The 13,644-nt window shown below is 45.5% G+C and overlaps 1 protein-coding gene across 1 annotated transcript in view; it reads right to left on the bottom strand.

Annotated features, from left to right (window-relative positions):
- The window catches only part of SFI1 (Sfi1 homolog, spindle assembly associated (yeast)), a 92,164-nt gene that overhangs the window by 12,779 nt on the left and 65,741 nt on the right, over positions 1–13,644 (bottom strand). The window contains exons 12-18 of the mRNA XM_006869308.1: positions 10,470–10,567; positions 9,134–9,200; positions 6,663–6,793; positions 2,500–2,581; positions 2,162–2,340; positions 1,434–1,509; positions 118–213 (exon numbers count right to left, since the gene is read on the bottom strand). Of these exons, the coding sequence (XP_006869370.1) occupies positions 118–213; positions 1,434–1,509; positions 2,162–2,340; positions 2,500–2,581; positions 6,663–6,793; positions 9,134–9,200; positions 10,470–10,567 (729 nt within the window). The remainder of the gene's footprint in view (positions 1–117; positions 214–1,433; positions 1,510–2,161; positions 2,341–2,499; positions 2,582–6,662; positions 6,794–9,133; positions 9,201–10,469; positions 10,568–13,644) is intronic.

The raw sequence follows: 13,644 nt of genomic DNA, 5'->3' as shown, positions 1-13,644 counted from the left end.
TTGAGGCTTGTCAAGCCACTGTGGTTTTTGGAGAGGCAGGAGAACAGGGCAGCAAACAAAGCCCCTAGGAGCCCTCCCCAGCTAGCAAGCTACCAGGAGGAAAGAAGCAGCTCCTACCCCCCATCTCCGCAGCACCTTGTGCAGCAAGGAGCACTGGTGATGCAGTTCAGCTTGCCTCAACTTCTGCCGTTCGGCATTGAGCAGGGCCAGGCACTGCAGAGAGAGGAGAGAGCAGGGGCTAGGGGCCAGCCTAGCCTCCTCGTCACAGCTGCATGAGCTCAGGTCTGGCTATTTACAGCTAAGCAAACTGTGGGTTTTTGTGAGAATATGTGAGTCAAGTGTCCTTTGGACCCCGAGATCCCTGGGCTGAACATCCTCATTCCAGAAGACAAGGTTCTGTGACCACAGAAAAACGGTGGTAGCAGAAGTGACAGAACTGAGAGCCAGAGCCAGAGCCAAAGAACGGGCTTCCCAGCCAACAGAGCAAGTACAGCTAAGTAGCTTCGGACAAGAGTCTGGCTTGCAGAATGAGGAGCTATACTTTACAAATCACGAAGCTAGAGCTGAGCACTTTTAGGTAGAGGCCTGTGGTGAAATGGGGTGGTTTGGGACATTTATTGGCAGTGCTAAGGATGCTTTGAAACATTCACCCCGCAGGACAAAAGTTATATGGCTGAGAGAGGCAGAGGATGGGAGAGGCATACTAGCAGGCAGAGCTAAGAAGAGGTGGTTCTAACTAGAACTGAATCCTGAACATTTCTGACGCTGAATTATAAACTGTTAACTTCCCTAATATACCTCATAATTATGAGCATTGTTTGTGAGTTTTGTGCAACCACTGCAACGAATTGTTGAATCAAACAAAGGACAAGAGTGCCACGGGAAGGACAGCTAGTGTCAGAACTGGTAAGAAGGCTAGAGGTTGGATGTATAACTTTTGCCTCACAGGATAGCATGTTGATAAGTTTGATTCTCCTTCCTCCTGTGAAGTCCCAGGAGGGCAGACACCACCTTCCACACCTTTACCATCCTCAAATAATCCTAGCCATGGTGGTGCAGTGGTTAAGCTGCTAATCAAAAGGTTGATGGTTCAAACCCACCAGCCACTCAATAGGAGAAAGATGTGGCAGTCTATTTCTGTAAAGATTTATAGCCTTGGAACACTATGGGGTCATTCTGCTCTGTTCTACAGGATTGCTATGAGTTGGAACAAATGTCTGTCAATAGTTAATATAGAATTTTAGATTTAGTAATCTCAGATAAGAATCATCTGTTACTTCTAAGGAAAAGGGGATTTTGAGCCAATCACCCCATGGAAGTGGGATAACGCTTCCTTGGCTTCTTGTCTGAGCAGGTGGTATCCTAGAGACTGCTGTGTGGCCCATATGCCAGTTGTGCGTCACACTGACACACAGCCCACACCAAGGCCTTACCTCTCTCCACCCGCTCCAGGCCCACCGCAGGAGCTGTACCGAGTAGAACTCTGTAGCCTGCACCTTTCCCAGCTTCCTGTGGGAAGAGTTTATTCTAGTCTGCTGCCTGTTGGGTGGTGTGTGAGCTTCTGGGAGCCCCCCGTGAGAGCTGGCAAAGTTCTGGGAAAGTTCACACAGAATTCCCACACATACACTCCTTAAAGAGGCTGCAAGTACCATGGGAGTTTGTTCCTACGGAGCCATGTTGGAGACCCCTGACTGAGAAGGAGGTTTAAAGGACAAAACGTAGACAAAGGTTGACAGGTGGCGAGATCCTTAGAATACAGAGTGGTCGTGGTTGAGAAAGAAAGTGCCAAAGCAGGACCATCCCTGCAATGGCCACATGGGTTGCCTCCTCTGCCCCTGACACCAACCACGTGATGTAGTGACGGTCCTGGGGTGGCCGGCTATCCCACACTGGGCCAATCAATCTGTGCTCCTGGTGCTAATTTCCACTAGCTGGCTGGGGAACAGGAACCTTTGTCCTCCCATCAATTCCTGAATTGGGAGCTCCAAGGTTGCATAAGCTCTAGTTTTGCTTCAGGAGTTTTAAGGTTGGATTTCTAACTTACCACCGGGAAGTATAGGCTAACACCCTCTGGGCAGGCACCTGAGGCTGAAGACACTGCTACAAGGATCAAAGGTTGCCTGGGAGTGGGAAGGCTGCTGAGGCTGGCCTGTCCACTCACTCTGTTCTCAGCCCTCGGGCACGCTCTCTCCAGACACAGAAGGTTCTTCTGAGCCGCCAGTGGCGGTGGTGGGCACAGGCCACTGCTTGCCTCTGATGCTCCTGGTGCCATGCTGCTGCCTGCTGGCTCCATGTGGACCAGGCCCTATGCAGAAGCTGCTGCTCAGCGTGGAGGATGGCCTACGGACCAGGGGGGGTGGGGGGGACAAGGTTAAAGATATGCATACTCAGGGAGCCCTGGCCCAAAGCTGACTGTCAAAGACATGGACAAACACATGCCCCAACCCTGTTCCTTCAATGTCCCCTTCTCTGGGCACGTCCTCAGAGAAAGCCACTCACCACTCTCTCTGCCAAGCGGCTTTCTCGACGCTGACACATCTGCTGCAGCCAAACAGCCAACACTTGCCTCCCTACTGTCACCCTAAAATCACAAATGATTCTCAAGCATGTGCTTACAACAAGACAAAACCAGAATGTGAGGTTTTGGATTTTTCCTCGTAACCCACACTACTATTTAAGACAAGTCCTGGTGTGGTGCTGTAGGATATATATGTACTGGACTGCTAACCACAAGGTCCTCAGTTCAAACTTACCAGCCACTCTCAGAAACCCTATACAGGGACACTACGAATTGTGATAGACACAGCAGCGTTATTTAAGAGGCAAATAAGCTTGATGAAGAGGAAAGGGAGGAAACAAGGAGGAACAGGGAAGAGAAAATAGTAACTAAACAGCTTAATGCTTTCCAAGTTGTTTCTGTATTAGCCAAGTATCTGCACAGAGCCCGGTCCTTCATGACTTCATCGTCATCTACCAGCCTGGAGGGCCTGCTCCATGTGAGATGCCAGGGTCAGCATGAATATGACCCACATACATATACCTTGCAGTTCAGTTGCTGAGATCCAGAGGAGACGTTTTCAGGGACCTCTCTGGGGTGATGCAAAGGTTCCCTATCTTGACTGGGGTATTGTTATCCAAATATATAATAGGTAGAAATTTACCAAATTATTTATTTAACATCTGTGCCATTCACTGTATCTCAATTTTTAGAGAGAAAAAAATGACGAACCAGTTTTGACTCATTCTCAATTTCAATTGTTGTTGCTAAGTGCCATTGAGTTGGTTCCGACTCATAACAACCCTGTATGGGGTTTCCAAAGAGTGGATGTTGGAGTTGAACTGCCAACCTTGTGGTCAGCAGTCCAGTATTCATTCTTAAGTCGGAAACCCTATGCAGGGTCACTCTGAGTTGGAACCGACTCCATGGCACTCCGTGGCATACATCACCACCACCACCATAGTAGGACTTAAGGACTCCTTATAGTAGGTTACTAAATAGTCTAATTTGGCTAATAAAGCGATGAGCTACAAAACAAACATATGGTTGCTGTTGTTGTAAAGTGCTGTTGATTCAGTTCGATTGATAGCAAACCTGTATAGGGTTTCCAAGGAGCAGCTGGTGGGGTCGAACTGCTGACTTTGCAGTTAGCAGGCCAGTGCTTATCCTATAGTGCTGTTGTTTTTGTTGTGCCATCAAGTCGGTCCCGACTCACAACAAACCTGTATAGGATTTCTGAGACTGCGTATCTCTGTAGGTTACAGAAAGCCTCATCTTTCTCCTACAGAGCGCTTGGTGGGGAGCCAGCCCACTTCTGATTATTTCAATAGCAAGTCAATAAACTTTCATTTTAAATCACGATTCACAAAATTCCATCATAAATTCTGTCTGTATTTAAAACAAAACAAAATTACCATAGGAGTTTTGGAAAGCTAGGAGGCGATACATATGAGAGTTTTTTAAAGTTTGTGGAACAATTCCTTTATCTTTTCATTCCATTATTCCACAAACTTTTTAAAATCCCCTCATATTTATCTGAAACATGAATCAGGGACTCTCATCTACAAAGATTTAAAAACAACTAAGCAAAACCCATATCAAAATTTGCTAAACCTATAAATGTTGATTTATTAAGAGAGTCACAACTCAATCTATTTTGTGAGGAATGGCGATAGTTAATATTTTGTGCTGGGCACAAATGGATTATTTCATTTTGTTTTTATAGCTAAGTGACAATCCTATAAGAGATGGGCTATTACCACATCAGCTACATCTTATACTTGGGGAAACTAAGGATCAAAGAGACCAACTGCCTTGCCTGGGGTTACAGAGGTCAATAGCAAACAAGTCTGAACTCAGGTTTGCCCAGGTTTCAGCCAGCTTGCAATCACTCTTCTGCTAATGAACCAGGCTGACTGAACCTAAAACCACTAGGCCCGTCTTCCGAGGCACCACTGGGTAGACTGCAATGCCAGAAGTCATGTATGTAGCCATTTGTGCTACTTAGGGACTCCTCACACATATTTACCACAATTTATAAATAAAAACAATTCAGCCTAACCACAACAGATCAAGTCTCTATCAGGCCGCCATCACCCTCCCTGCGAATTGAACAGGCTGTCTCCAGACTGACCACTCCACACGCTCCGCAGCCAGGGTTGCTCCCCTGAGGAAATCCTGAGAGACGCCTCTTGCTGCTTTGAAGGTATTTATTGCTCAATGTTTGGTTCCCACAGCCTAACAAAATACAAAAGAGTAAACTAAGTCTGGCTTCCTATACATGAAGGAAACAAAGGGACGTGTGTTTGTGTGTGTGTTTGTATCTCTTTAAGTACTGAGGCCATTTTTTGAGTGGCTCTTTCAGCAGACCTTAATACAGAAACTAGGTAAAAGGAGATAGTGTTGCAGACAGGGGCAGAGACGAGTGCTATCCCATCAACCTCTACTCCCTATGGCCACCCCCTCAAAGAGGAATAATGTGAGAATTAAATCAGTGATTTGATCTTTTTGAACATTAAGAAATGCATTAGTCTGTTAACTGATAACACATGAAGTGGACTGCAATCGTTGTAATGATACAGAGTGCATAATCTGTGGAACGTGGGACTGATGAGCTGTTCTGTAACCCTTCACTCCACTCACAATAAAAAGTTAAAAATACAAGGAAGGTGAGAATGGTTGCACAGCTGCAAGAACGGAATCGGTGTCACTAAACTGAACACGGAGAAACTGATGAACTGCTGTGTGTTTCACTGTACGTATCCTCAATAAAATAAAGAAAATCTTCAAAGTTAAAAAATGAATGTATTAATCCTTGGTCATGTGTGTTACAAATATCTTACCTGCAATACATTCCTTGGACTTTGCACTAAGGAAACCCAGAGTTCTGGCTGAGCACCTCATCCTACATTCAGAGTCCTCTCAAATCAACATCACTGCACTGTCTCCTATGCCCATCCTTCCCTCTCGTCACTGTCCTCTGTGGATGCACAGTACTCAGGGGCATCTCAACACTGTCATATTACCAGTTTTAGGTCCTGCTCAAGCACCTGGCAGTCACTAATGAGTAAGATCAGTCCTCTCCCCTCTTACCCAACCCTGCCATCCATCTTCACCCACAGCTCACAGGAAGCCTCCCAATACGCCAGCGCTCCCCTGCCCCCAGCACAAGTTCTGGGCCCTAGAAGAACTTGGGTCTAGTCTCCTTAAATGTTCAATTGATTCTTGTGTGTCAGTCTTTTCTCTGCACAAGAATGTAAAGTTCCTAAAAGCCATGAAAGATCTCTCCTTCCCCTTGGATCTCGTAGGAAGCACCTGGATTTGGAATTAGAGACCTGCACATAAAGCCTGGTGCTGCCCTGGCTGAGTGTGTTGACACGTTAAGTCACTTATCATTTGGACCTTGCTTTCTCATTTGTCAGACAAGCTAATCTCTCTCAGCACTGCTATAGGATCATGATGTCAGAAGGCTTTCTGGCCTTTAGCCCATCGCACCAGGCCCACCTCAGGGGTAGATACACAAAACGCCACCCATAATTTCTCCACCACCTCCACCAGCATGCAGTTAAGGACCTGCTCAGTACAGGTTTGTCGGAGGGTGTGAAAAGAGATGTAGACCTGCTCCTGGCCCTTTGGAGTTTATCAATGACTGCAACTTCAAGAAGCCCCAGGTGGAGCACAACAGGAAGCAAGCATTTATAGGAAACCCCTTGCCTGCTAGATACTGCAGGGTCCAGATACTCAGATGCAGAAAGCTACAGGGCGGCTTTCATGGCTCCTCCTAGGGGTTAGTGGGAAGCGTGGTGGGCTCATAGGGTAAGCACTGGACTACAAACCACAAGTTTGGCAGTTTGATCCCACCAGTTGCTTTGCAGGAGAAAGATGAGGCCTTGGAAACCCTATACTGGGTCTCTATGAGTTGGAACCAAATCGAGGGCACTTAACAAGCGGCTAATGATGAGGGAAAAGCATGAAGACCCAAGTTCGGTTTTAAAAACACAACAAAGATGGAGAGAAGTTTTCCCAGGGGATGTCCTGGCTGCCTCTTTCTGGTACAGGAAAATCAATAAGCCCACGAAACTGAAAAAACCAGGACGAGCCAGGGCAGGAAGAAAGCCTGTGGACTGTGTGGTCAGCAAGCGTAGACTGGCGCCAAACAGCATACCTGTGAAAACGCACTGCTCTGGTGCTCAGGGCCCGTTCGTGCCGGGACTGAAGGCAGTGTCTCCTCCAGGCCTGGAATGCGGCAGGCAGGGCTCTCTGTTGCAAGTGGCTGTGGGCTCTGGCCTGAAGCAGCTGCAGAAAAGCAACAGATGACCTTTACTTTTACTCTAAATTTCAAAACAGGACGTTCCAGGGTCACGCTCCTGAGGGAGAGTGGCCTTCGAAACAATGAAACCCAAATGAAGATGAAAATTGCTCATTTTAACTTCTGACAATCTGGTAGTGGAATTTAATATATGTAAAAGCATTTGCTTTTTCAAGTGATGAATGGGGTTAGCATCATTATATTATTTCTCTCTCTTACACACTCAGATCTGAATTTTCCCCCCTATAACTTAGGTGTTCATTCCCATTAAATATTGCCAGAATAAAATCAGTGATAGAACTTAGAACACTGAGAAATGTATGAGTCCTCTGTCATGTGTGTTACAAATACTTCCTCAGCCTGAAATATATGTCTTTTGACTTGGTAGTGTTTTGCTTGTCATACAGACTTCAAATTTTTTAATGCAATTATATAAGAGACTACTATTTCACTATCTCAGCAGAAAAACAACTAAGAATACATACACTTCTATGAAAGTGGTGGGGGAAGAAGCATAGATGTACATGTGGTGGTTTTTAAAATACGCCTGTAATTGCCTTGATTCCCCTCACTGAGAAGTGCTCTGTTGCCTGCCCCTGAATCTGGCTGGGCAAGTGGCTGCTTCGACCAACAAAGTAACACGATGTGACCTCTATGTCAAAAAAGGCCAGAGAGGCTGCTGCCTTGATAACTGGAATGAGCCAAACCCAGGCCATTGTTGCTGAGTGGAGTCTGACTCCTAGGGTCCCTGGAGGATGGAGCAGCACTAGCCCCCCATCCCCACAGGGGTTCCCAGGCTGTCATCTGAACAGAGGCAGACTTCCACATTTTTCTCCCCTGGAGCGGCTGGTGGATTCCAACTGCAGCCAAGGGCTTCACTACTGGACCACCACACCAGGGTTACTCTACTCTGGGATGTTGTTGTTGTATGCCACCCAGTCAGTCACAACGCATAGCAACCCCATAGAGTGTTCCCAAGGCTGTGAATCTTTATGGGAACAGAAAGCCTCATCTTTCTCCTGTGGGGCAACTAGTGGATTCAAACTGCTGACCTTAACATTAGCAGCCCAACGAGAGTAACCCATTACCCTACCAGGACTCCTTTTGCCCGGGGTTGTTGTTAAGTACCATGAAGTCAGTTCTGACTCAGTGAAACTGCACAGGGTTTCCGAGGCTGTAAATCTTTATGGGAGCAGAAAACCTCATCTTTCTCCCATGGAACAGATGGTAGTTTCAAACTGCTGACCTTACAGTTAGCAGCCTGATTCATAACCACTACGCTACCAGAGCTCCTTTTTGCCCAGAGTTAGTTCATCCAAATGCTAAGGACTAGGATGATCCTTGAGACAATGACACCTGTTCACTCATTTATCATTCACGTACCAGTCCACATCTACGACCAATGCCAAGCACTCTGCTGAGCTAAAGTGATGAGAGATACAGGTTGAATTCTCAAAGAACTCACTCTCCTGGCAGAAGACTGTTGAGCAGAGGACTATGGAACAAAAGGTACACACATGGGGGGGTGGGGGTGGGCAGGGGGATAGAGTAGCTGAGCTGAAAGGGCAGAGAGAATTGCAGTTACAGGAAGAAGGGATTTGCAGTCCTCTCTAAAGAACTTGGATTCTATCCAGAAACTGGGGGGAGGGCACCAAAATCTTTAGCTCCCTGTGTTAGACTCTAGCAGCAGATGGAGGTGTGTGTGTGTGTGTGGGGGGAAGGAGGGGCAGCATGGAAATGACCTCGTTTGGAGTTTGATTTGAGTCTCCCTCTGTTTCCTTGCCAAAGACAGACAAAAAGTGAACATGCAGTATTGCTCCCTGTAGTGATGCCCACAGAGCGGGAGCCCACATCCTCACGGCACCCACACGGGGCCTCCAAATCAAACCTCCTCAGCTCAGCACTCTAGACAGCTTCCCCAGTCATGTGTCAGTCTGGTGCAGAATAAGGCCTATGAAAGCAGGACTTTGGTGTACTTGGACCCTCAGAGCTCAGCACGGTGTCAGATGCAGAGCAGCTGCCTAGTAAGTATTTCTGACTTGGAATTGAACAAGTCTCTCCCAATCTTCCTTCACGAATTCCCCATTCTAACCCCATGGGCACTGCCACGTCTCCAACTGGTTAGCACTGGGATACAGTACATTTCTGCCATGGATATTTCTCCATGGCTCTGTGGCTCACAGTCCCACTGGGTGACATGCTGGCTGGTCTAATAATACCTGAATTGGAGTAAAATCCAAAGAAAATCAGCGAGCACCTGATTTTCCTAAAAGGTGAAGGAGCTGGTAGTTAGGCAGACTTTCCGTTAACAAAGGATTCTGTAGTACCTTCTTGTAGCGCCTCTTCTGAGTGTGCCGCATCCACAATTTGAGGCACCTGTGTAGCACTGTTATTCTGAAAAGACACAGAACATCAACAAGGCATGTCTACAACTTCAGGTTTTGGGTTCCTTAATTTTGTTGTTTTTAAGGCAGGTGAACACAGCAGAGTTACTTTGAGAGTGAAGACCACCCATGGCCTTCCCTGTTTCATTCTGGGAGGAGGCTAGTCCCTGATGCCTAACATGCAGCCTCTGAGAGCCCGATCTCAGGCTGTGGCTTGTTGAGAACAAAGGCAACACTCGTGTTATCCTAATGAGACAGCCTCCGGAATTTAGAGAATATGCCGGGCTGGTTTAGATAATCTAGGTCTGCAACATTATGCTCATTTTTGTATAGTGATACCGAGAGCAAGAGTCACTATTTTGTAAATCAAGATTCAAAATGGAGATAACTCAGAATTGAATCATTTAAATATTGGGTTTCACACTGACTCATTAAAAAATGTTCCAAAACTGGATCTCTAACTCTGCTAATTAGCTGATTATACTGTTAGAGGGAAAGAAATACCTGCTGTTTATTAGTTTTTAAAAATCTGTCTTTAAAATAATAGGGTATAGTTCACATTCACACGTCTACTCATATTACAAACATATGGCTTAACGATTTCAAATCGGTGGGTCTGAGTAGACTAGAAATCATCTAAATGAGAGGAACATCATCATCCTATGAGGACAGGTGAGAATGAAGACTAGGCTCCTGCCGAGTCTGAGAAGGGAACACAGGAAACTCAGAATGACTGCAACCACCAAAGGGGAGATGAGTAAGACATGCAATAAAAGAAAGCCGCAGAATACTATGTACAGTACGATTCCGTGTGTTGGGAAGGGAAGGCAAGACAAGGAAGGGTGTTTCTGGTAGCAGAAAGGGGCTACCAGAAAGATCCAGGTGTGGGACCCAGGCAAGTGTTATTTTTCCTGTATACCTTCCTCCCCATGCATTCCAATTCCCCATGGGCACGCACTGCTTGTATGTACTTTAACTGAATGGTTAACTCTAGAACACAAGGACACACTCTGCAGCCTGCGTGGCTGAGCCTTTCATGCCCACCCAGCCCTTCTCTTTAACACTGACCGTACCACCACAAGATGGGTTGAACAGCACTCAAGCTTAAAGGCCAGGGCAATGGTCCTTTTAATAATGATGGGCAAGGACCAGCGCAAGTATCTTCACCCTGCTTCCCATCTAACCAAAGATTTATAGCTGTGACTAGTCCCCGAAAGGCCTTTCTGAATCATCCACGGGAACGTGATAGCTCCTGAGAACAGTGAGTCAGAGGTCCCACCTGTAGTGATCCCAGGCTGCCTGCAGCACAGAGAGGTGCTCCCGTTCTTCCCTCTGCTCAGCATGCCTCTGCCAGGAGTCCCAGAACCTGCGCAGCAGCTGGAGTGAGACAGGAAACAAATGAGAATTTATTAAGGTGAAAGATTAACATGATCTCTCCTCACCTACTGATTACAGAGCTCTGGTGACACAGTGCATTTAGCACTGGGCTGCTAACCCAAAGGTGAACTGTTTGAATCCACCAGCTGCTCTGTAGCAGAAGGATGAGGTTGTCTGTTCCTTCAAAGACTAAAAGCCTTGGAAACACTGTGGAACAGTCCTATAGCGTCATTGAATTGGAATCAACCTGGGGGCAGTGAGTTTGGTTTGAAGCTACTGATTAGTAAATCTACTCCACTGGTCTTGTTGTTGTTAGGGGCCATCAAGTCGATGATGACTCATACTGACCATGGACAGCAGAACAGACCACTGTCCAGTCCTCACAGTTGTTACGTGTAAGCTGCTGTTGTAGCCACTGTGTCAGCCATCTCATCAGGAGTCTTCCTCTTTTCCACTGACCGTCTACTTTACCAAGCGCAGTTCCTTCTCCAGGAGCTGGTTCCTCCTGATAACATGGCCCAAGTACGTAAGATGAAGTCTAGTCATCCTCATTTTCAGGGGACTTTCTGGCTACACTTCCTCCACTGGGCTGCAAACTCCCCAAAGCAGGAATTCCCTCAATTTGATGCAGCTGACACACAACAGGCTTGTAAAATATTTATGGCTGAGCTAGACGGAGTGGTAGGGCAAGATAAAGGCAAAAGACAGGCATTCCTACTTCTGGAAATCTGGATGTAGAACGATTCCTAATCTGGGCCTCCTTTAGGAACTAAAGCCAGTTCAAATCTGATCAAACAAATCATCTAGGAGGCAGCCTTGTCAAAACATTTCATCTAGTTAAGCCCTCAGATCTAACGTTTGGTTTATAGGAACAGCAAAGAAGAAAGTGAATTACCTGAGCTCATACGCACTGACCTAGCCCCTGGGGGGCGATGGCTGGTCTGAAGTGCAGGGAGGTGTGCGTGAACTCCTAAACTTGCATCAAGTACTCACTTGACCTATCTTAGATGGCTACTTGACTAGAACCTGGCCAGAAGAAATTAAAGATGTTTGATACTGTGTAAATTGCTATGTTTTGATGAACTGGACTTTTGCTTAAGAATGCAGCTGCTCAAAATTCCAACCATAATGGAAGATTCTCTAGGATCAAGGAACATGCTTGCCTCCTCAGTGTAGTGGGTTGGCAGGCATAGGCAATGTCTATCAAAATTGGGGGAAGGGGGCTAGAAAAGCATGAAGTGGTTGGTTCACACATTTTAATGGGTATGCTTAATGTTAGAAACAAGGGGTAAGGTACAATCTCCACTGAACAGTTTTCCTCTTTTCCAGATGGGTCTGGTGAAAGGGGTGGGGGATAAAACTGATAGGATTTTATGATTCAATTATGAGTAATTGTTAGCAGGATTAATTACAATGGCCACAACTATAAATGTAGAAGATGTTTAAGTAAAAGCCCCGGGGGGAAGGGGGTGGTTAATCTTGCATTTCAGGAACAGATGATACTAGGATCATCAAGAAGGAAGAGCATGAATGAAGTATAAGATCCTACCTAGAAAAGTGCTGACAGTGCAGACAGTGGCAGAGGTGGGCAGTATGGAGAAAAAGAGCAGCTGTGGGCTCTAGGCCCATGGACTGAGAAAGGCCATGTGCCTGTGGGCAGGAGGATGGCTGGCAGAATGTGCCCTTTGGACATATAAATGAATATATATACATATGTTTTGTTTTGTATGCTTGCATCAAATATTTTTGCTGCATTCATTTGTGAAATATAAGATGTAAATGGGAAACCACAGGGAGGAAGTGGACTGACTGGTGTTGCAGGGAAGGGATTGTAATCATTAAGATGAGACAAGGTGTGTGATTTGTTGAATGTAATGCTGGTGATCCTGTCTATAAACCTTCACTCAATTCACAATAAAAAGTTTAAAAAAAAAAAAAAAGGAGAGCTAAATGACATGAATAGGAAATGATCAGACCATTGTACCAATTAACTGGCCTGTCCTTTCTGAAGCCAGGAGTGTGCATGCTTGGGCGTAGGAATGTTGGGTAGGGAGGGGCCCAGGCAAGTGTTATTTCCCACTACATGCATTCCAACTTCCCCCATGGACACACTGCTTGCGTGTATTTATTGTAACTGAATGGTTAATTCTAGAACACGGAGGGCACGCTTTGCAGGCTTCATGGCTGAGTCTTTCATGCCCACCTGGCCCAACCCTTCCCTTTAACACTGACAATACCAACACCATTACGTTAAATCCAAGATGTGACATCACTAACAAATGTATCTTGCGATCACTGACTGAAACAGCTATGAAGACTTCTGTGGGACAACAGTGGAAATCTGAAGACAGACTAGGTATTGGATGCATGGCTACAAATGTGCTTAGGGATAATAATAATCGTTATGTAAGAAAATATCATTTGGGGGCTGAAATGTTGCAAAATGCCATGGTATTTTATTTGTAGTTTACCTTAAAAATATTTGGGGGGAAAATGCAAATTCAAGAATCTAAATGGTAAGTATATGATAATTTCCATTTTTCTATATGGCTGAAATTTTTCATAATTAAAAAACAACTAAAACAAGAAAGTTGATCCCATCTTTTGGCACCCAGAAACAAAAAAATTCCAAGTAGGGAGGGAAGGGCTCTTGTTCTCGGGTAAATCAGAGAAGAAACAGACTCTATGCCACTATATCCTTCATTCAAAATGAAGAGAAACAGCTGTAAACATCCATTGAAAATCAGAACATGGAATGTACGAAGTATGAATCTGGGAAAATTGGAAGTTGTCAAAATGAAATGGAACGCATCAACATCGATATCTTAGGCATTAGTTAGCTGAAATGGACTGGTATTGGCCATTTTGAATCTGACAACCACATGGTTTACTATGAAGGGAATGACAAATTGTAAAGGAATACTGTTGCGTTCATCGTCAAAAAGAACATATCCAGATCAGTCATGAGGTACAATGCTGTGATAGGATAATATCCATGCACCTACAGGGAAGACCAGTTTAATACCACTATTATTCAAATTTATGCACCAACCACTAAAGCCAGTGAGGATGAAATA

Source organism: Chrysochloris asiatica, unplaced genomic scaffold (assembly GCF_000296735.1).
Source record: "Chrysochloris asiatica unplaced genomic scaffold, ChrAsi1.0 scaffold00128, whole genome shotgun sequence".
NCBI lineage: Eukaryota > Metazoa > Chordata > Mammalia > Afrosoricida > Chrysochloridae > Chrysochloris > Chrysochloris asiatica.
Note: the sequence above shows the minus strand (reverse complement) of the source record. Positions and strands in the feature narration are given on the sequence as shown.